This window comes from Anser cygnoides, chromosome 2 (assembly GCF_040182565.1).
Source record: "Anser cygnoides isolate HZ-2024a breed goose chromosome 2, Taihu_goose_T2T_genome, whole genome shotgun sequence".
Classification (NCBI taxonomy): Eukaryota; Metazoa; Chordata; class Aves; order Anseriformes; family Anatidae; genus Anser; species Anser cygnoides.
Genome location: NC_089874.1, coordinates 93884245 through 93907709, shown reverse-complemented (window position 1 = coordinate 93907709; position 23465 = coordinate 93884245). Strand labels below are relative to the sequence as shown.

At 40.9% G+C, this 23465-nt stretch overlaps 1 protein-coding gene across 8 annotated transcripts in view; it reads left to right on the top strand.

The window, feature by feature from the left end:
- EPB41L4B (erythrocyte membrane protein band 4.1 like 4B) overlaps positions 1–23465 on the top strand; it is a 174885-nt gene that overhangs the window by 115525 nt on the left and 35895 nt on the right. For 5 of the 8 annotated variants that reach the window (XM_048046016.2, XM_066992624.1, XM_048046019.2 and 2 more), the window contains 3 exons: positions 523–648; positions 4132–4206; positions 11618–11685. In XM_048046016.2, coding sequence (XP_047901973.2) covers positions 523–648; positions 4132–4206; positions 11618–11685 — 269 coding nt within the window. The remainder of the gene's footprint in view (positions 1–522; positions 649–4131; positions 4207–11617; positions 11686–23465) is intronic. The other 3 variants (XM_048046018.2, XM_048046020.2, XR_007157561.2) reach the window with 2 other exon arrangements.

The following is a 23465-nucleotide window of genomic DNA, read 5'->3' as shown; positions in this document are numbered from 1 at the left end:
GGTTTTTCTGGTTTTGATAAAGGAGATTTTGCATGGCTTGCAATTAAGCGGAGATCAAATCCCTCTGGTTAAATTTGCAAAGCCCCTCTACATTCTTAGAGGGGTGTAAGAAAGCGATGTTCACCATAATTTAGTGCTGTGAAACTTTCCCACTTCTACCTGCCTGGGATGTTTTGAAGACAGTGCTTTGCTTCCTCAGCATGATCACAGGTTTGGCAACCACTCCAGAGCCTGGCTGAGCTTTTTCCTTATTTCTTAGCACTGTGCACCAGTTTCTTGCTTCTGTTGCTCAGACCTCTCTGATGGCTTTTTTTTTTTTTTTTTGTGTCTTGATAAAAATATCAAGTCATTAAATGTTTTGAGAATTTTTATTGTGCAATGTATTTATCAGGGTATTAACATCTAACTTTTATCCGGTATTGGTGAATCAAGTTATTACACGTAGAAGTCTGACCTTTGGCCATCTTGTTAACATATCCATCTAATATATTTCACTGTGCTTGTCTTTTACATAAAATACAGGGTGAAGAGAAAAAGGTACCTGAAAAGACTCTTCATGCCCCTGTGTCACCTTCCTCTGTACCTGATCATATGAAGTGCAACATCCTTAAAGCTCAAGTAGAAGCTGCTTTTAGAGTAGGCACCCAGGTAATCTGTGTTTGATGTTTCCACTTCCTAATTTTGGCATAGTTTACAGCAGTTTTCCAAAACACTGTTCCAGAAGAAACACCTTATTTTATCAGGGTGACCACATTGACCTAGCTTTCTCTAGCTGCTCTACACTTCCTTGAGGTATGTCACCATGATCCATATGATGGAAATAGGAAATTTGTCCTAACTGTTGTGATTAATACAGCAGAGAGAGACTGTGAAAATAGGAGAGAAAGCCCCAGGAAATCTCCACGATTTGATTCTGTCACTCTAGCTGTTGCTTACTTTGCAGCTGAGAAGCAGTAACCTCTGGAGTTTTCTGAGGCCGCACACCACTCATGGAAACTATGGTTAAGAATGTTATAAAGATAATATCTATGCATCCAAATGAGGCTTTTTTTTTTAGGGTATTAACTTCAGATGCCTAATGTGAAACGTTAGCTAGTCTATTGCTTTCTTACTTGTCTGTGTGCCTTTTACTAAATTTTCACTGCTATTTTCACTGCTTGGTCAGTGTTTAGATACATCAGATTTTAAAAACACCACAACGAGTTTTGCAATATTGTCGTGCAACTGAAAACTCCTGCTGGATAGCAAGACTGTAACAATATGATTTCCCAGTCAGAGGTACATCTAAGTGAAACCTAAAATCCATGATTCTTTGCAAGTGTAATTAGCAGACAGAAGATAATGCTATTTGTGCCAAAAGTAAAGCCAAACAAAATGCTTTAGGAACAAAAGTAGAGACAGAAAGATTGATATGGCTTATCCCAAGTTCCTGTGGTATCCTTGTGCGTACTATTCTCTTTGAATACAGATTATGTTGGTGTTGCCATTGCTTTGTTTCCTTTCACAATAACATAGCAGGTCAACTTGCCCTGCGAAGGATTTTGTTAACAATCATATTTGTGCATTTGTTATTCCCTTCCCTGGCAGATTTTTCATCTAAGAACTAGATTACATCTGGTCTAGATAGACCTAAGGAAGTATCAAAATTTGGTTGTTCTGACTGCCCTAGATTTCAAGAACAGAAATCATAAATCTGGTAGCATGTAGGGGAAGGAGGTTGGGTTTTTTTCCTTTTCTTCTTTTTTTATTTTTTTTTTTTGTTTTCTTAAAGCAGTTCTATCACCTCTTTCTGAGTTCTGTGCTATATCAGCTGTGTTTTATGCAGCCTGTTTCTTGTCTGATTGCCCTTGGATTTGCCCTCTGTTTTTCCTGTAGGTCCTTTATCTATAGGATGTCATGGTATATTTCTCACGTTTGTATTTTCCACAGAATATGCTTAATGATCACGTTAGACTAGATAGTTAAAGACTGGAAGCAGTGCATGCCGCTGCATTCAGAGTACAGCATTACCGAGGCAAGAAGGAAATGTGCTAAGCATATGCATCTCTCAATTCACCTGCCCTGCCTTAATTTTTACCCTGAGGTTTTCCAAGAGAACATCCTGGGTTGCTTTTTCTTCATGCTGTAACTGTGTTCTTCAGCTGCTGCTATGTTGTAAATAAGTTTCGGAGCAAGCTGAGCATCCCTTTTTTCATTCTCACATGTGTTGTTTTGCACAAGGCTTTAGCAGTCAGGTTGGATTAAGTACATGTCTGTATGCTTGCCCCTTTGAGAAAAACCTTCTGATTTCAGGAGGAAGGAGGGGAAGGATGACTGCTACAGGATGGCACATATTGTGTAAATATAATGGCATGCAGTTCAGCTTGAAATCCCTCTAGCTTTCAGTGCTAAAGAAGCATGGTTTAAAGTGGTAGCCAGTAAGTTAGGATGTCACCTTGGTCTTGGAAATCCTCATTCAGCTCCCTGCTTAGCCACAAAATTGCCTGTGCTCCTGAGATGAGTTCACACTCCTCCTGTCACATGTGAGTGCGATTACCCTTCCCAGCTGCATTGCAAAAATAAGTAGGCAGAGATGAGGCAGTGGTGAGCTGTTACAGTAAGAAGCTGTAGCTAGACAAGTGCTGGGAAGGATAGACAAAAGGATAGACTGTGAAGGAGGGAGAAGAAACCTACCATCTATCACGTAGAAAGCAGGAGGATAGAGGGGGCTACATGGAGGTCCCAGTAAACCACCTTAGCAGCATGCCATAAAATCACCCAGTTGTCTCCTCTGTTCCCCCCTCCATGAAAATCTAACTGGATACCAGTAGCTAAACCATTTCCCAGTGGCAATTCAGTCATCTTCAGGGAAAAGAGAGCGGGGATGGCATTACACTGCCCAGAGACACTTAGAGCATCCTTTTGAAGGAGCAGATAAGAAATAGTTTCTCCGTAGCAGAGAGTCATTGAACTCCATGTATTCCTTCAGAGCTGTGATCATGCCCCTCTTTGACCATATCTGATACCTCTTGCTGCCCAGTACTTTTGGAGGACTGACCCTGCTGCCCTCTGCCCAGCACTGTCTTTTGACTCCAGTAAATCCTTGAGAAGTCCTGCCTTCTGGCCTTATTCTTAAAAGCATGCCCCTTCAATTTCTCATCCTTGTCTTCTGTATTGTCATATTTCAACATACAGGGCAGCCAGGGCAAGAAGTATATCTAGGTTCTACAAAGGACAGTCTGTATTTCAGTTGCTGTAATGCACGACAGGCCAATTTTCCTCATGTAGAGCATAGATCTTTATTTCATGGTACCACAAGAAGCTGAGGATTTGCTCCCCTCTACCTTGTAAAAGGAAGAAGAAAGAACCAGACTCTGTCTTATGCACACAATGTTTGAGATAAAATGTTTTCTTAATGGCTGGATAGAATATCTACTAATATATTTTTGAAAATCCCCAAAAGTCTGTGGTCTAACCCATCCTTTGTGAAGTTTCATGAAGGCATCTTCATTATATATTTAGGTGTAAAAGTGTGAAAAAAAAAATTGGTGCACTGTGGGATCAGACCCAGAATTACCAAACTGTTGCTTGAAATATTTGTATCAGCTCCCTCTTCTAAGCAGTGGGAATATTTTCAATACCATATGCTACTAACATCAGGATGTGACAAGATTATAAAGGCATCTCCTGCATGTAGTAGAAGAAAATGTTCCTTGTTAATACTGAGAATGGAGTAAATGTTTGTGAGTGGAAAATAAAAACAGAGGCAGGAAATTTTATGTAGTTTTCTTTCTTTTTGGCAACTAGGCACCAACACAAGAGAGAGCCTTAGAAATGAATGATTCCAATACTCATGATCTCAAATATAAAATCAGGGAAAATTATGCAATACATTTGAAAATACATACTGCAAGATGGTCTTTGCAGTGCCTCATTTCAGAATTATGGTGAAGAGCTGTTTATCACATTCCTAGGGGGCAATGTACCATCTCCCATGGCAATAGTGCTGACTTAGAGACTGAAAATTTGTAAGCTTATGGTGCCAATCACTGAGCCCTGCATGTGGTTTAGAGTTATGGAGCAGCAGGAAACTAACAGGAGTGAGTTTGTTTATTTGGTGAAGATGGAAATATTTATGTGCCGTTCTGCTAGCTGGAGAATCAAACTACAGCGTGCATGGGGATGCTTGGAACCGAATCCAGGAGCACACTGCTGCAGACACCACAGGTGAGAAACTTGAGGAACCCGCACGTGACTGTGGGAATCTGCCGTTCGCACGGGGCATGCCATGCTGTAGGTATCTGTAGGTCTGGAGCAAACCAGCAGCATTTCGCAACACACCCTTCAAACTGTGCCATGGGGGTCTGCCACCTTCCAGCTGACAGACTGCATATCACAGTTCCCACATAATTAAGCTCCAGGGGAGCACTAAACACTGCAAAGTGCCTGACATTTTTACTTTTTTTTTCATACTTTTTTTTTTCTTCATTTATTCCAGACTTCATTTGAGAGCGAGTGGTATAAAGCAGCGATGAGGAGCTGCCAGAATACAAAAGACCAGCTCTCCCTGGCATTTAAAACCCCTTTGCAGCTTGCATGAGTCAGTGCTGATATGCTGTGGTTGATCAGATGACTTGTTAGTATCACAAAGAGTCCCTTTTGCCAAACAGTTCACGGTCCAACTGATGGGCAAAAGACACCAGCAGGTTTTAGTTGCTATTTATACCCACTTGGGCTGTGGGCAAATCCTAATTATTCTTGGAATTAAACACAGTCTCTTGAACAAATGTACAACTATCTCAGCAGGGCTTTTTCTTTTGGTGGGAAATGTGTGTTGTGTTTTAGTGGTTCGTCTTCTGCAAGTGGTGTTTGTATTCTCCACCTGTTACCCAGGCTTTCCAAAATCCTTGTGTTGGTGTAAGTAAGGTTATCATCGTGAAGGACTTGAGCTCCTGTTTCACACAGATTTCTACTGCAGCTGATTTTTGCATGGCTTGCATCCTTCTCTTCAGACAAGGAAGGCCAAGCTCATTTTTAAGACACATTTTTGCAGTGCAGTTGTGGAAGACAAAAACAGAGGTGACACTACCCCTTTCCCTACTGAGCTGTTTGTCACTGAGCACTGTGGGTTGCTTGCTAAGAGAAAACTGGTGGGAAAAGGTAGTTTGGATATGTGGAGTTATTTACAAAGGGAGTCCTACTCCCCTCCCCACAACAAGAGGTTCCTTGCTTACTGCTCAGAGCAGTACTGACCGCAGGAGCTGGGCTCTAGGCTTCCCTCCCAGCTCTTGCTCAGGTTATTTGCTCTGCCTTTTCTCTGGGATTTTCTCCTCTCGTTCTCACACACAGCACTACCGGTCAATGCCCTACCTCTCCGCTCCTGCTTTATCAGCCCCAAGGGAAACTCTTGGCCAAGGTGGGGTATCCTTGGGTTCAGGCAGGTTTGGGTTCTTCAGCAATTGATTCCCCTGCCTTGATTCACAGTCAAGAAAGGGACATTTACACTGAACAAAGGGATGGTCACTCCACTGGCCCCTTTCACACACTACCTTTCTTCATAAGCTTATACACATGTAAATTTTTAGGTCAGCATCGATAGCCATCTCCCTTTTTCCTCCCTGTCCTAGAAGCAGGTACAGACTGATGATAACGTAGTTTTGCCTTAGGTTTTGCAAATACGTGAAGAAGTGCAGGTTGCTTGTGCTGTCTCAGGTTGCCTCATACAGAAAATGTCTCAGGATGTGTGTGGGTACAGGTGCTATCCTGCAGCCTGTACGCTCCACGTAGATGCAAGCCTTGGCTACAAATGTAAATGAGACCAGGACCTATGCATTATTTATGGCAGAAAGGGTGCGTAAGTGAGGTGACTCACAGTGCTAGTCTTCCTTGGCTACATTTTTGATGATTCTTTTCTGTTTTCATTGTGCTTTGCCCTTTAAGGAAAGATTTAAGTGTAAGGCCTTGTCAACGTGAAAGTCTGGGTGTGTTTGCCCTGTGCTCCTAGAAAAAATTCACTGTCTTTATATAAGCTGAGTCTTTGGAGCTTTATTCACGTAAGGGGATCTGGATTCAAACCCTAAGCAGGTCATGAATGAAAATAGAGTAGGTAAGGGGCAGACACTTGAGGATTTATAATCTTAGGCGATCTTTCTTATAATAGGACTTAAACAAATTCTTCTGGATTCCCAGAGGAGTTCTCAGCTTTCACTAGATGTTGACTTAAGTACATCGAAACCATCAGCTTTTCCTACGTTTTAACCTCTTTCCATCATGAATTAGATCTTGTTTGCTTCCCTCCCCTTCCTCCCTCCCTCCGCTCATCCTTATTCACAGCACAAAGCAGCCCCACAATTTGTCAGTCTTCGTGTGGAGATCAGGACCGGAATTATGTACTCGCAGCAGGTCACAGCTGAGGTGTTCACGCTGTGGGGGAAGCTTGTGCAGCTCCTGATGTACGCGGTGCTTTGCCGAAGCCCTTGCTGTTAGTCACCCATGTGGATGAGCAATAAAACGCTCCGGCAGATTTCAGGCTAAGTAAAGAGAAGCAATCGCGCTGGGACTCTCGGCTCGAACAACAGCCAGTGCAAATCACGTTGCTTATAATTGTTCATAACAATGGAATTTAAAAATGGCTCGGCTTCACATTCCCTGCCTTCAGTCACTGAAGGGAAACAGGTTTGTTCAGCTTTAAAAGCGAGGCTACAGAAAAGAAAAGATGTCAGAGGTTTAAAAATACAAGTTTTTGAATGCTTGTGGGCCAGGATGATCAATATACGGAATACACTGTACACGGAAGCTCACTGTAAGTGTGTCAGCCATGATACCTCAAAGACAGGGAAGGAGCTGAGGAAAGGATGCCTCAGCTTTGTTGAGGAGGGCAGGGAGGATTTAAATAAACAGGATGTCGGAAAGAGGGAAAACTTTAATTTATTCCCCAGGATGCTGGAGGCAAATGCGGCAGCGGTGTCACAAGACTGTGACAACACGTTGATGTGTGGGTTACGTCTTCTCGCTGGCACGTCTGTAAGTGCCAGTACGTGATCAGACGAGTGCTGTTAATTGTGGTGATGTGCTGGAGCCCTGCCATAGCCCGGGAGATGTGTGGTGCTAGGTGCTGTTCAGGGGGAAAAAAAACAGCGGTCCATTCCCAAGAGACCTAAACATTATGTTTTTCTGCCTGAAATGATTCGTTTGACATATTAAATCACCAAGGTAGGTTTACCTTGGCAGGATGTTTTCCCCAGTGATGTGTTGCTTAGCCCGTATTATCTAATGAGATCAGCCAACAATCAGCGTGGTTGACAAATGACAAAAATGTTGATAAAGAGCTGAAAAACCTGTTAGGCATCAGGCCTGCTTAGCATCATCACACAACTAGAAAGGGCCAACAAGGTGAAATGTTTCCAGACCGCTGCACTGAGACCATTGCTTCTTTACCTCTGAAGATCTCCAAATGTGAAAGCTGTGTCATTCCTCCCTCTTTTCTGTAGCTGAGAACTTTGTGAAATTGCTAAGAGACATCATCTTTTTCATAAGGGCCTTTCAGCCTCTTTCTTTCTTGGACAAGAACCTGACCCTCACCCTTGGCTGCAGTGATCTGTTTCTTCATTAGGTCTTTTTTGTTGATTCAGTTTAATCCTGTTGTGGATTAGATGAGAGCTGCAGCGATTCCCCTTGTGGTGGAGGAGGGACACACACTGCGCTAGCTCCCCAGGACGCTTGGTTGAACTCTGAAGACTGGAACCCATGTTGTGCAGTGCCTTGTTGGAGGCTCATCAGCCCAAAGTCCCAGCCAGAATTAATTGTCTGTGCAGAAGCACCCGGAGGCTGCAGCCAAAATTTGGTCTTTCCTACATTGTCCTACTCGGCATACACCCAGTGCAACCACACCCTATTTCGAGGTCCTGTTGCCCATCTTCCTGGGGCTAGCTCTTCCCTCCCAAAAAAATAGAGGGAGCTGCTCTTCACTAGGCAAATCCAGCCACTGGGGCTTATGAATTCAGACATACAATTGTTCCTGTGGGACAAAAGCATTCCCACTCCTGCTGGAAAGCTCAGCAGCGTCCAAAGTGGTGTCCCTGAAGTGTCCCTTCCCCTCTCTAAGGCTCCAAGGGATCCAACTGCTGGGACAGCATCAGAGCTGCTGAGTGCTCAGCAGTCAGTTGAAAAGGGCCAGCCTGGCAGCCTGTACGTAGATTGCTTAGACAGCTGTGAGCACAATTTGGTTGTTACTCAAATGTTCTTATCCTCTTTTCATCTTTTGTTGAAACTAATGTTTCTTAGCAGTCACCTATGAAGAGAGCCCATACAAGGATGTTTCTGTCTGTGCATGTTTCTTGTCTCTAGATTGAGAAAGTAATGCTTTGTTTCTAGCACTACTGAGAAAGTTTATGGCATATTAAATTTGAACTTTTTTTTTTCTCTGGGCTTAGTGCAGATAAGAGAGGAGAAAAGGAGAATGATATTTTGTGGATGGATTGCATGGCTCAACACTTAATTTCGTTTGCCTTGCAATCTGGTAGCCAGAAGAGCCAGCTTGTTTCTCTTTGGGTAATTATCAAATTAATCTGATTCCGTGTAAATGATATTTGCAGGTCTGCCATGCCCCACATGCCCTGAGACCTCTTCCTCTCAGAGCAGCAGCCTCTGGATGAGGGAGAATCTGCCTTAGCCAGGGAAGTCTGAGCAGCTCCATGGCACTGCCTCTGTCCTTTTATGCACCTCAGTGCTGGACTTTCTGTGGGTGATGGAGACCCACCAGCTATTCCCTGCTTGCCTTGGCTTAACTAGCTGGTTTCATGGGTGGAGGGCACACTGCTGTAGAAATACAAATCCTGTCCCTAGCACATGAGCTCAAAGCATCTAGGCACGTTATTGTGAGAGTGTGCGTGTTGTGTGCAAGCGTAACTCTTGTTTTACGTTATGGGTCACATCTTTTTAGTAAGGTGGAGGATGTCTTTGCATGGTCGTTGAGTGTTATTTGCTGAATGAGGAGGACAGCCTCCAGTTTATAGTGAGATTACTTACTCACTGGTCTTGTAGTACTTATTTGTAGATACTCCAGTCTCTTCTGTTCTTTAAAACATAAGTAATAATGGAGAAAATTAATACAAAGGGAAGTTACTCGGGATGCTGGCCATGCCATTGAGGAGTATACCACTTCTTGAGAAGCAGGCTTAACCTTCTAATGCAGACAAGTCAAAAGAGAGCGATAATGTAGTCACAGAACTGAAAAGAAACCAAGGGCCAGTTATTAGGGAATAATACAATGAAGCCCTCTCAACTGGCTAATGAGATCTCATGGTGTTTAAGTAGGTGGAATTTTAATCATTCCGTTCTTGGTTGCAGCCTCTGCATTGCATCTTCCATCCCCACGTTCGCTTTTCTGTTGTTGTGTTCAAGTGCATCTTAAAATACAGCTCAATTAATTTGGTGAAAATTGGAATAAAGTAAAAATTAGGGTTTTAAAAGATAGCCAGTTTGATGCATAATAAGCAGCTAGCTTGTCAGGCTTAACAATAAAATGTTGCTAAGACATCAGTGTGAGAGAAGACACTGTGTATTAAGTTTCTGACAGCTGGATTCATGTTTACAGCTTTCAGAAACCCAACAGCTTTATAAAAAGCATTGTAATTTCTCCAGAACAAAGAAAAATTACTTAAGTGCTCATCTATGCCAACAAAGAGTGATTTTCAATGCTTTCTCTCAATTTCTTAAAAAAAAAAAAAAAACATTTTCTTTCTTTTCAAGAGAGCACTAGATTGTGACTAAATATTAGTCTAGACGGAGCTACTAGGTGGCCAGTAGGAAACAAAAAAAAAAAAAAAAAGATTTTCCAGAACTGAGCTAAATTTCTTACAATTACAAATTTCTTAAAATTAAAAACTCACACTCCAGGTCCTGAAATTATTCATGACATGATGCTAATTCACTGAGCACTTCGACTGTAAACATTTGGTGGCTGACTTACAATGGTGAAAATGGTGTAATTGTGGTCCCCCTTTATCTGACTCCTTAATGTTTAAATCGTTCTCCCAGGATTTCGGAGTCTTCTGGACGAGGGAGATTAAATACAAATATGTAAAAGTATTATGCTGGGGTAGAGCTTCCCCAGTACCTATTATGGGTCCTGTTCTCCTTTCTGGAGACAGACCTGCTGACGATATTGATGACAATTTCAGTATTAATATACAAGGTTCAAAAACTCTAACAAGGAGGGTTCAGAGGGGCTTAAGTCAAAATACTCCCCAGCCCATCACCTCAGGTACTTGTCCTGGCTGTAGGTGTCCCAGGAGTGAACTCACTCTCTGCCAGGCTCCCTGTGGCCCCAGTTTAATTGCCCATACAGTTAATTGTGTGTACCAGCTTGCACTGCCTGTTCCCACCATAGCTGAAGCTCTGGTAAATAACGACCTGTGAAGTGGCAATGGGGGTTTGTGCACCCCGGCACAAGGAGGAAATGAACCTCAGACTATCACAACTTGGGTGACTTCCCCAAGCACTGAGCATCCTCTTGGTATTTTGTAGTTCATCAGTAATGTAAAGAAGAAACTCAGGCCTTGATTTCCTTTCTTTTTCTTGTGAGTACCCTAAAATAGAATGTATCAATTTGTGTTGAATGGAAAGTCTTCTCAAATTTACAATTTTTTACATGCCTCTAAAGTCCTTTGATTTGATTTGAAGGAACCTGTCTCATCCTTTTTGAATAGGATGAAACTGACACATTTAATGCAATTTGATCTCAACCAATGTCCTCAAATTATTTTGGTTCAGATGTTGAAAGCTGAAGAATGACTCTGTTGTGGGCCTCTATCAGCTCCATCTATCCATTTAGCAGAATGGAAATGTCAGAGCCTGCCAAGTCCATTACTGATTTGGAGAGCTCTTGTGTCTTCAGCCAGTATTTTCTGTAGAGGGGTGCAGTGTTGCCCTGACACAGGCATTTACACGTGGATTGTGGAACCCTGCATCTCAGTTGAAGAGTGTAATCTAACAACACCTGCCTGAATTGGGTGTTTCCTTGGTAATCAAGTAATTTTCATGTAAGTCATTCTGCAATACTAGTATTTTCTACTCTATAGACAAATGGTATGGGAGAGATGGGACTCTGTAATTTAGCAGGGAGTAGTAGTAGGTGAGATTTTCTGTGAACTGCATGTGCAGTGTGATTATATGTAGGGGATCCCATTTTTTTCAATAAATTTTTCAAAGACTGAATGAAAAGCTGTGAGAGTTGGCATGATTTTGATTAGACTACATAAATATTTGTTTTACTCCAATTAAAAGAAAAACTCAAATATCAGCATGTTTGCCCAGGTTGCTTTTTCTTATTTCTACTCAGATGCCTTCTGGGGGAAACACAATAACAGTATTCCTTTGCTGCTCCTCCTTTATCCTGGCCCAAGCTCTTCCTATCACTGTTGCTCTCTATACATTGTACATTGTAGCTTATCACAGCGAATCTCAGCAGTGGGAGATGATAAAAAATAATAATAATCCGTGCTTTTAAAATCTGGGCGGAGTGGGCATTTGGACATTGTAGTTTCATGGGGTATTTACAGGAATATTTTAAAATAAACATATGTATAATCCTAAGCATATGGATGTTGTACTAAACTTTGGCTCCTTCTTTTAACAGGCTGTGAAAGAAGAGACCTCTTTTGTAAATCCCAGTAAGACCTCCAGCCTGCAGGACCCTAATGTAAGGTCTGTTGCTACTTGTCCGTAGGGAAAACATCAAATAAATACATGATATAGTGAGCCATTTTCCAAACATTATCTCAAACACGTGTTAAAAGTCCATTTATTCATCCCCAAACTGTGGTGTAAAGTTCAGAAGTTCACCAAGCAATGACCTGAGGAGAAGGTGTCTGTCAGAAGGGGACTTATCTTACATGTAGCAGCTGTAGCTGAAGAATTAATAAAAACTCAACTCTAAAAATCAGAATGAGTGTATATGCTTAAACAACTGATAAGAGCAAGGTAAAAATAAAATTAAAAAAAATCAGGTCTAGTGGTAAACTTAGAAAAGCTTGGAAAATAAACCTATTTTCATAACTTTTGGATCAGGAAAGTGTTAGATTTCCAAAATGGAATATCCTTGTGTTTGTTTTTCTTTTTTACTTCTGCAAGTGTTCTACATAGGAAAAAGGCATTTGATATACAGCCTTGAGCAAAGTGTCTCATTTGTATCTCATACCAGGCAGGGGTGACTATTTTGGATTGTACTTGTATTCTGTTGGTAGCGGATATCAGTCTTCCTTTTTTTTGGATGGAAGGGGCTTATTAATTCTGTTTAAATAATATTTAAATAGCACAGTATGGTGTCTTTCAGCAAGTGATTAGAATGGAGGTTACAGCATAGGTATTTGGAAATTACCTGCCTCTAAATGTATAGTAGTGCCATTGCTTTGGACATCTTTAGTGTCAGAAATATCAATCTGAAAGAAGGGCTTGGAAAGACAAAAAAAAAAACACCAATGGATTTAAAGCATGGCAATATCGCTGTTAATCAGCTAATGATGCTAGTGCACTCTATATATGTTTATGTGTATATAGTATATATAACAGAGCAGTAGTCATCTCATTTTTTTAAGTTATAACATTTTAGTTGTGACTCTTACAACTAAAAGAAGACATTTAAGCATCTTATAGAAAAGGCTGGATGAGAAGGGTAGTTAATTACGTTTGACAAATTAAGTGATTTTGAACTCAAAAAGAAAGTTATAATTGTGAAAATGTGCCAAGCTTTTTTTTTTTTTTTTTTTCAATTGTGTACCCCTCCTAGAAGGTAATAAATCAGCAACTCTTCCAAAAACATTTCATTCAAAAATTCCTTTATGAACAATTGGGACTAGCAGAGCTGCTTTCTTTGTGTAGGGAAAACAGCTAAGAGAGAGGAGTGGTGAGGATGGTTGGTGGTGCTGAGGCAGGAGGACACGAGAGAGGATGTTATTGCTTCATGTGGCAGTCCCTGGGTTGCCTGCAATCGATCTGTAGGTCCTGGTTCCCCACATCTCTCATCGCAGGACATCTTGCAGAGCTATAACTTCTAGCCTGGCATGCACTGAATTTCCCGTTTGTTAGTCCAAGGGGCTGAAAAGTCTACCTGATATTTAAAATCTCCAATTCTCCTCCTGTGCCCTTGCCATTTTTAGATCTGTACAAAACTTTCTATGGGACAGTGAGAAAATTCTTCATGTATGTTATATAGTGACCTCTTTCTTTGTTTAATAAAAATGTGTGTCATGCAATGTCTTTGCCATTACACCCTTTGTTGAATTACTGTCACTTCCAGAAGCAGTTTGGGAGGACCTGGTTTGCAAACCCCTGTGAGATTTGGAAGATGGCTAAAGGCTTGTTTTCCTTACTGACCTTTGCTGACCTTCTGTATAATGTGTAGAAAAACATTTCCATTTCATATTTGGCAATAGATTGATAGCTGCTGAGTTGTAAACCAGTTGTGTGCTGTATGAGGTGAAGTACTATTCAGCATGAGTAAGGTTGGCAACCTGGCTGCAAAGCTCATTTTACTCTTTCCTATTGCATGCAACCAAGCTTACGAACTCATAAAAAACACTCTGGAGGTCTCAGTATGCAGCAGTCTGGTGTAGTCGTGTCTAATATTTATTTTTATCTAGTTTATGTCAAGCATTGTTTCCTCTACAGTCAGTCGTGCCAAATGAAATTGTATTATTTTATTGCTTTGTGCCCGTGTTCTGGAGGTGCAAATATACAAGTAATCAATGCTCAGGAACAGGCCCATTTTAACAGCCTGCATTCAAATCTTGGATAATAATGCAAAGTAAATGTAGTGTCTAACTAATTCTCTTTCTCCTTCAAGTGGCTCCCCATTCTGCAGGGACATACGCATGGCTGCAGACAGCATGTTTGCTACAAACATCCTATATGTAACCTCTATTTTGAGGCCCTGGATAGACACAAATGTGCCTTTGCTCTGCTAGGAGTTGCATGTGAGTAGAGTCAAGGGTTAGTTAATACTGGTCAGACAAGTCACCTGGGAGTTTTTCTCTACTTCAGTCGAGAAATAGACAAATATCCTTTGTAAAGCAGCCCTGCCCATGGAATATAATTATTTTTATTCCTGCAAGTACCCATGCAGACATTTCGGTGGATGTCTGTGCCAGTAGACAACACCTGTGCGAGTGTTTGAGGAAACGTGTTGCCAGTCGAAAGCAGTAACTGCCGCGGCTATTTAACAATATTCTTCTCTTTTGGCAAGGGATTTATAGCAGGGCCAGTGACTTCCTCTATTTCATTTCTGATGACTGTACAATACACTAGCTAAATGCTCTGTTTTTTCCAGACCCAAGACCTTGCAAAATTTGTCCAGGCTAGCTAGTAAGCAAACATGCAGTTTTGATCATTAACTGAAGCTTGAATTCTTCATGCAAATAGGGAAATAGAAGGTGAGGAAGAAGGGCAGTCGTGCTTGTTTGATTAAAAAACTGTGCTCTCTTTGCTACCACCGTGTCTGCTCACCCATTGCCTGTCTGAAGATTACACTTCTAATGATTTAGCTGCTTAGATATGGCCTGCAATCCCCCTGAGCAATTATTTTAGCATCTGCCATTGCAAACTCAATTTGTCTAACAATTGCTATAGCTCTTTGTAGAATTAGTTCTGGTTCAGCTAGCAATTACTCATATATATGTGTGGTATAGCCATTTTTGCTACAAGCTGGGCTCTGGTCATTTTATTGGGCAAGGCCTCAGAAAGGTGTAAAATGTTGTGCTTATGCAAAGTCGTCATGCATCTGCTGGTTAATTCACCTGTGTTCTGCGTCTGTTGACAAACTGCAGATCCTTATATACCTAAGTCATTACATATGGGGAAAAAAAAACAACTGCTGATGCTGAAATTGTACTAGTTATTCTGCTTTCAGAGGACAAGGCTTATGAAATTTGGTCTGTTATTAGGTTCACAGGATGGAAGTGCAATGTTTGTCTCCTGACCTCCCTGTTAATACTTAACTTGTATACATCAGATTAAGCTGCAGGAGGATGATGGGCCACAGGGAGAGTACAGTCCCCTCTCCTCCTGGCTTCTGGAGAGCAGTGCAGCCCATCTGTATTGCTCTCCTTCCTCTGGACAGGATGTTATGTTTTTTTTCGTTTTTTTTTTTTTTTTTTTTTTCCTCCCAAACTGTTTCAGGTGCTGGTTCTCACCTTCGGTGAGGGAAAAGCTAGTGACCAAGTCAACCCAGTAAGTGCTGCAGTGTCCTAGTTGATGCTTTCCTTACTCTGCAGTTAAGGCTGATAGAGCGCACTATGAATTGAGACATAGTCATGCATCCCCCTTGCTGACTCTGCTGTTTTGCTGATAACCCCTAGCAAAGCAGCAGGTCTGGACAGTGGCAGTAAGGGAAATTATGCTGTTACTTCAGCTGGATCCGTCCGGGCTGCACATGACACAGATCTCAGCCAAACAAAGTCAAATGAGAGCAACAGTGGGAAGGGAATTTCAAAAGCGGGTTAAGGAGGAGAGCCCCAAGTTATCTTGGTAAGACACAGAAAGCCTGCCAAGAAGAGTTAGAGGTGTCCTTATTACAGGTCTGTTGCAACAGACATAAAAGCACATGTTTTCATCAACACCCAAATAAGACATACAGAGGCAGAGCATGGGGCATAAGCAATTTGGGCAAGCAGAGCATGATGTTGGATTATGGAAGAAAAAAATACCTTGGAAAATGGGTTATTTATGCATTTGTGAGTGTTTATTTTTTTATATTGCCTATATCAAATTAAGAAGAAATACATCTAGTTTGCAGTTAGCACTTCACATAGTGAGGAATGCTTTGTTAAGGCATGTAGCAAAAATGTGCTTATGAGAATACTGCTCTAGTTTGGAATTAGCATTTTGCAGTGATTTTTATAGTACTTCTTTTGGGATGTCTTGTACTTAGAGTGTTAGGCACAATCTCATTTTACTCAGTCAAAGCTGGAGCAGATTTGATGAGAGATTGCAAAATAACACCCCCACCCCAAGTTCTTTGGCAACATCTACTCCATCTGTAGTTTTACTACAGGAAGTAGTAAAACTCCATCGGGATGGTTGAGAAGGAGCTATGGTAGCTCAGAGTCTCTGTAGGTGATGAATTTTGTGTGCTCTCAGTAGTTCAGCTATTCAAAAAACTCACTGAGAGAGCATCACTACTTTGGGAAGGGGCCCAATCTGCCACTCCCATGGCAAAGGGAAGCAGTGATCATGTCAGTCCCTTTTATGTACCAACAAGAAGAATTTGTCTTTCACGAGAGCTAGAAAAGCCTTTTGAACAGAACATACTCTTCTTTAGTGTTCATAGAGGAGGATCTGTCTTGGTGTTGGTTGGGCCAGAAGAGATTTTGAGCAAGTAATGGAGGTATTGCCTCATCTCTTGGAAACTTCCGTGCGCCCAGACATCTAACTCGGTGTCCAGATGGAAGTCTCAAGGGAGAGGCGCTCAGGGAGAATTCCCTGATTAGATATCTAATGTAATTCAGGTCAGAGATTACTGTGTGTTCTTATGCATATTCTCGGTAAAGGCTCTTATCACCTGCCTCCAATTAGGATTTTTTATTTAATTATTTTAGCCTTGAGAGATCTGGGTTCAGGCTGTCTGCCAGAACATTTGTTATAGTGAAGGAAGTATAAAATATTGTAGGAAATATGAAAATGAAAACTGTAGTCACCCAGTTGATTATCATCTCTGGGCACACTCTCCTCTTCATCAGAGGCCTGTCCCATCTCATGGGCATCAATGCAGAGGTTTCTTGCCTGCAGCACATCAAGTGAATGTGGATCACATAGTCACCTCTTCACCTCTTTATAAGCCTCACCCACTTCTTAGTAAAGGGATGGACTGCTAGCAAGATAACTTCCTGAACTTTCTCTCCAGAAGTATCCCACTTAATTGCCAGGCTGCTTCATCTGTTAAATGTGATAAGTATATGGCTAACCACAGAACCCCATCAAGAGAATTCCTTTCATTATTCCTCTCCTTGCTCAATGCTTTGCCAGACAGAAGCACCATCTGTACAACTTCCCCAGTATCTATAAACGAACCTCTCCTGAAAACTCTTTTAGGTATCTATTTTCTTTCTGTCTATGACCACCTAGGTATGTCTATAGTGTGTGTATATATGTACATGTGCACACAGGTTCATATACACAGAGTTTGGCTACATTTAACATAAAGGTCTAAATACTTCTTATTTTGTTCTCTTTTTCAAATATAGCTGAATATAATTCCTGGTATAACTCTGCTGCACTTGTTTCAGGAATTTCAGTGTGGGAAGAATTAGACTAAATTTGTCCAAATGTTAGGAATTGCTCATACTTTGAAATATGACCAAATAGAAGTTATCATCCTGCACAGCCTGTTTGCCAAGCCAAACTTTCATCTTGAGACAGGTCAGACAGTGGAAATGTTAGCAAAAATGCTTAAAGTTGAGCAAAGTTTGGTAAGCAACTGAAGTCAGATGTGTAAGATACGAATTATCTGGAGAGGTTTTGCTGATAATGTACTTTTTTCTTCGTGGTCACTTGGAGCTTAGGAAAGTTTAGGTATGTTACGTATCTGATCCTGGTGGTCTGGCTGAAGGTCTTCAAGCACTGGTATTTGTAAACAACACCTTCTTCATCATCTGCTAAATGGTAGTCTTCACTCTGTGAGCAGCTGTTTACTGTTACACACACGACTGTCCAGATAGTTAAAGATGTACTCTTTTGAGGTTAGCTTTTGAAAAATTGAATAACGATAATTTACATTGTTTTTGAGAAATTTTAGTTATCACAGAATTATGGAACTGGTGATTGGAGAGGATGTCTGGAGGTCATCTAATCTAGGCTCCTGCTCAAAGCAGGACAGTGACTGATAATAGATCAGATCAGCCATGGTTTTGTATTTCTGGATTTTGAAAACCTCCAAGGATAGAGATTGTACAGCCTCTCATGCAAAATCCTGATCATATGGGTAAATGCAAGTTCCTGTATTTCTGAGGTAGGTGCCTGGTTGTTGTCAGGAAAGAGCCCTCTTCAACTGAAGCCCTCAAATTGCCTGATGAATTACTGCAGTTCTTGTCACTGCTGTGACAAGCACTTGCTGCTGTGCTCCATGTGGTACATTTATGGACTGCAATGTTTATTTTCCCTCGTAACATGCTTCTGGATTGTTGCCAGCTCTGGCATGCTTTACATCCCACATGGTTCGGGATTTGTCTGCGGATTTCTTTCCGTTTAGACCAACTGCTGCATCACCCTTTGTTGATCCTTGTTATCCAAATTATCTCGTCTTTCATAGGATTGCAAATAGAAATATTCTTCTTATGTGGGAGTAGGTATAAGCACCAGCTGGTGTTTTGTGCATTCATTTATTCTAATTTTCTTTGTAAATCTTTCCATCCAAAACCAAATTATGCTGTTACATTAAGACTAATTACATTAGGAGCTGCTCAACGTGTAACATAAAATTAAATGTTATCTCACAGCTTGATGATGCACACCAGAAAAGAAGGGTGGAAAATATTAAATTATATCAAGTTGTACGAGGAGAAGTAAAATCGCAGGCACACAGTGCAGAGTAAGCTTTGCTCGTACGAATTGTCAGAATGAGATTTCCCTGCCATGGCTCATGCATCTGATTGATGTACATACACTAGGCTTTGAGTTTGGCTGCCTTTCAGTGTGGTGTGCCTTTGTCTTACATTTTTTTCTTACTGAAGAGATTATATTTCTTACATTTAACTCCCATATATCTTCAAGGGAGGAAAGTCATGCAAAATATTTGGGACATTCTTGGATTTTTCCCTTTCTTTTCTCACCTGCAGAGTGAAATTGTCTGTATTAACAGCTGAATTATCATCTCTTGGTATCAAAGTTAACACCCTGCTGAAGTGCACAGTGCAATGCGAATATGAACCATATTTTTTTCAGAGAACTTTGTCTCTCTGAACATGCTGTCAGAATATGACAGTATGAGCAAGGTACCCAGTGTACAGATGTTTCCTTAATCTGTACACATTTTCAATCTGAAGCTAGCATCTCAGTATCTCTCCATATTAGACTTCCAGTGAATGTCAGGGCAGCATGTAAGTGTGTATACAGGGTGTTTGTTCTAGTTTATCCAACAAAATGTACTCTACACACTGACTTTTTCTGCCAGTGTCACTCACTTAGGACCCTTTTGAATCATAACTCAAGAAAACTTTTTTTTAAAGAAAAAGCTTTCATTTTTTGTGAGGAAAACTAGGGTTCTGGAGGGGTAGTATTATAAGATAGTGTTCTCAGAGAAATGGAATTTGTTGTACATCTGTTTATTGACTGCTCGAGACTTCAAGACCCACAAACTGGATTTTATTAGGAATTTTATTTAGGAATTTCAATTGATAGAGAAGGCTGTGGCCCACAAAGCTCTCTTGGACACTGTACCTAACAGCAGTTCTTACAAAAACTGCTGACTGACTCCAGGTCTTTAAATTCAAGGCTATGGATAGTTTCTAAGTAGATAGTTTATAAGCATCACAGAGTTGAAGTTCTAGCAACAGCTGTAGTAAGAGATGTCTGTGTTGGCATTTAGAAGTAGAAAATGGGCAAGTCACCTGAGCGATTATGGACAGTTTGTGTCCTCAAGTGAAAGAACTCATTTCCCTGGACAAATAGACATATAAAAGAATGGTTAGGCAGGTCAAAATTGAAGCTGATCAAAAACTATGCGCTTGGTTTTCCCTGACTTGAACTTCAGTGAATCCAATCAAGTTTTGTTTTCTTAGAATCAGAATGGACTTAATTCTGTGAGGCGGAGTCTAAAAAAAATAAAATAAAAATCATTCTCCGCGTGAGAAATTTCAACCAGCTTTACCCAAACCAAAGTGAATAGTTAAACATGCATCAGCCTGACCTCACCCCAGCAGAGACATTAATGGATCAGCCACTGCGGCTTTTTACAAGACATGACAAGGAACCTCACCCAGAAATTTCTGCATCAAATTCATAACTTCAAGCTGAACTGTTGCATACCCTTTGCATACCAGTCTGCATTAAAGATTGCAGATAGGACACTCAGGTATGTACTTTGACTTCGTTGCCAGTATTAAAAACCTCTGCGACTTGTTGCCTGAAGTCAGATGCAGATGAATTGTTTGTAATTTTATCCTTAGTATCAGGACTACAGAGAAAGGAGCAATGCTCAGACCTTCCACATGAGGCTAAATTGATGAAATACCCCAGTCAAGGTACATTTCTCTGGCAGTGCCCTTAACCTGTGCCTAGGCTCTTTCGCAACCACAATGTTTCTAATGTCTGCCCTGATTGCTGTATGAAGAGGTAGAATTTGTAATTTATTTGAGCTTAGATTGTGGGTGTTGACCAGGTAACCTAGGTGTTTTGCTCCTGAGCTGGGGAAAAGAACAGGTTCTTTATCATCATTTATTTAACTGTTGGACCACAGGAGCATCAGAGTTTCATCTAGACTGCAGATACATTTTCATTACAAGGACAAGGGAGGAGAGGGAATTTTGTCTCTTAAAAGAAACAGAGCTCAAATGAAGAGGGTAAGGAAAGCCCACAAGATGTTTTTGGATTAGGCTGTTTCTCTGTAGCAAGAAGCTTTGTAGTATTTCTGCAAAGTATATACAATCCCAGTTTAAAAAAAAAAAAAAAAAAAAAAAAAAAAGAAAAAAAAAAAAAAAGAAAAAAAGAAGAAGAAAACCTTTATTCAGAAAGTTTGATGCTGACAACAGCTTTCAAGTGTCCAAATAATCTTCTGGAGGGCTGACCTGTCTTCTGAGAAAAGCTTGCCTGTCAGAGTGAAAGAACACATATTATTGTTTCTTAACTTCAGGTGGACATAACTTTGGAAAAGAAACAAAAGAATGAAACAAAGTGCAGGCTGAGAAAAGAGTTGTGTGCTTGTGTGTGCTTGTTTAGCCTGTTAGGCTATGTCTTCAATACACGAGAGAATGCATCTGTCAAGCATTTTTCCCCTTCTTTCCTTTACCCATCATTTTTCTCCTCAAGATTTCACTACCATATTACACTCAAAGGAATCTTTGAAGCCAAAAATCAGCCAGTATTTTATTTTCCCGGTAAGTTAGCACCTGAAGGCAAGTCAACCTTCATGCAGGTGTCTGTATCCTTGTAAATCATGGAGCTTTTAGCCTCCACCTCTTGGCCGGAGACTGGGAGCATGGAGGGAGAGAGATTTATTCCAGATGGCAAGGAACGCACAAACAGAAGCTCTTGTAGCAGAACATGGAAAGCAAAGAGGGATAAAACCTGTTAAAGACCAATATGGAAAGCGGGCTCCCCCAGCAGACTTCGGTGGCGTTAAAATCCAGAACTGGATCCTCCCTGGAAAGAAGTTATTTTTTTCCCTTTCAGTTTGTTAGGGGCATGACGGTTTGCTCCCACACAGCCCCTTTGCTACATGGGTATGGGTATGGAGGTCTGTCCCGAGCCAGCTTGGCAGGGGATGAGGAAGGCACGTCAGGCTGTGGAAGCCGTTGTGCCCCCAGGCCCCTCTGTCTGAGCACCTACATCAGGTCCCTGAGGGAGATCCGGGTTAGACCAGTGGACCTCTGGTTGCTTGAAATATTCCAGAATGTACGTCCTTCTGCAAGCAATTTTGGTTTCAGTAGCCCTGTTGACTGCTACCTTGAGAACAAAATGAATTTCTCAGCAGCTCTGTTTTGGGGATCTTTCTTTAGGACTTGTTCCTCTGCAGGCTCGTGACACAAGTTGGTTTGGGAAGGCATGCGGTGGTGGCTGCTGCGCAGAAGTGTGCTGGGGCTCCCCGGGCAGAGGCAGTTTCTCATGACCTACCACACCACATGCTGACATTCGTGGCTGTTATTGTCATTCTCACCAGGGAGTGACAGATTTTTATGCGAGGTGCCAAGTCGTTAAGTAACTCTGTCTTAGTTCAGTGCCTTCCTTTTCATGCTGTAGTGATTAGATACTGTTAGAGGAGAAAAGGTTTCATACGAATTAAAGACATTGAAACTGAACCTTATAAAGGAACTGTAATACACTGCATTTTTTCTATTCTTTTTTTTTTTTTCCCCAGCCTATGTCCTCCCAAACCTCCAGCATTTCAGGCTTTGTTCAAGCCCACATAATTTGCTACGTATAGGACCAAACACTACAAATGGGCATATCTGCACATAATGACTATTTAAATAGCCAAAATAACTGCAAGGTTTCTCTTCAAGAAGCCCATCTTTTCATATATTCTGGCTGTAGTATTCGAAAGACAACAATAGAAGTCATTCTGCTTTATAGATGCTTCTTTTTCAGGAATATAAGAGATACGTTTTTTAAGAGTGTATGTGGTATTAAAAGACTGACATTTTTTAAAACAGATCAGGCGCTGAGTTGAATCTGAGCTCTTTTTGCATCTGGTGGCTGAAGTCAGGGTAGCAACAGCTTGGAATATGCTCAGACTGAGGAATAGCGTTTGGGGAGAGCATACAGTGGAGATGAAACAGGAGCTATCAGTGTTTCTTTAGGCTGGTGCAGGAAGGGCTACACTAGCAAGGTTTTAATGAGGGCAAGAATTCATCTCTGCAGTCTAACATTTCATCTCGTGATTATGGTAGACTAGGTTCAGTCTGCCTTTTCAGGTGGAGGCATTGCCACTGCTCCTTTTCATTCGGATGTTGCTTCAGCTGGCACGTTAGCTAACCTGCAGCTTCTCAAAATGTGTAAATAAATGGTGCTTATGTCTCTCACAGAGGCCTGAAAAATATCATCAGGAGTTAGATAGCCACTGCATCCAGCATCTAACAAAAATGATGACAAAATTTTATAATAAAAGGAGAGAGGTTTTTGTTCTTACAATTGTATTGTTTGTGCAAGGTAAATGAGTGGGATACTTCAGTGACATGATACATAATAAATAAAGCTTATCTGAGTAGTTACAATCACTTAAAAAGAAGTAGGTGTGTCTTGTGGTACCATATCTTGGCTTTTTCTATAATTGTTCACTTGAAAATTTGCAGCATTCAAATAGGTTTTTCAGATAGGTTTTTCATCTGTTTGTTGGATTAAGGAATAGGTCATATGATTCTTGAACACCTTTAATCACAGTTGAGTGAAATTTTTCATAGGAAATTTTTTTCAAGGGAAATTCAGACTTAAAACTTTAAAACTTTTCATGCATATGAATCACTTTTGTACCTGTTGCTTTGAGACCATTATAAACTGTTTTAGTTACAAAGTAGCACAATGTCTTTTCAAAAAAAAAAAAAAATTTTTGGGGCTGAAATAACTGCTTCAAAAGTTCCACCCTCTACCTTATTTAAAAATTGTAAATTATGAGAATCAAAGGAGATATACAAGCTTTGTAAAACGAAAATTTTCAAAGGAATAGAAATGATCATTTCACATGTTCATTTCTGTTAAAATATCTGATTTACTTTCATTGCAGATTGTAATGCCATCTTCAGAAATTTGAAGTGGCAATGAACTGGAAATAAAGTTGTTACTGG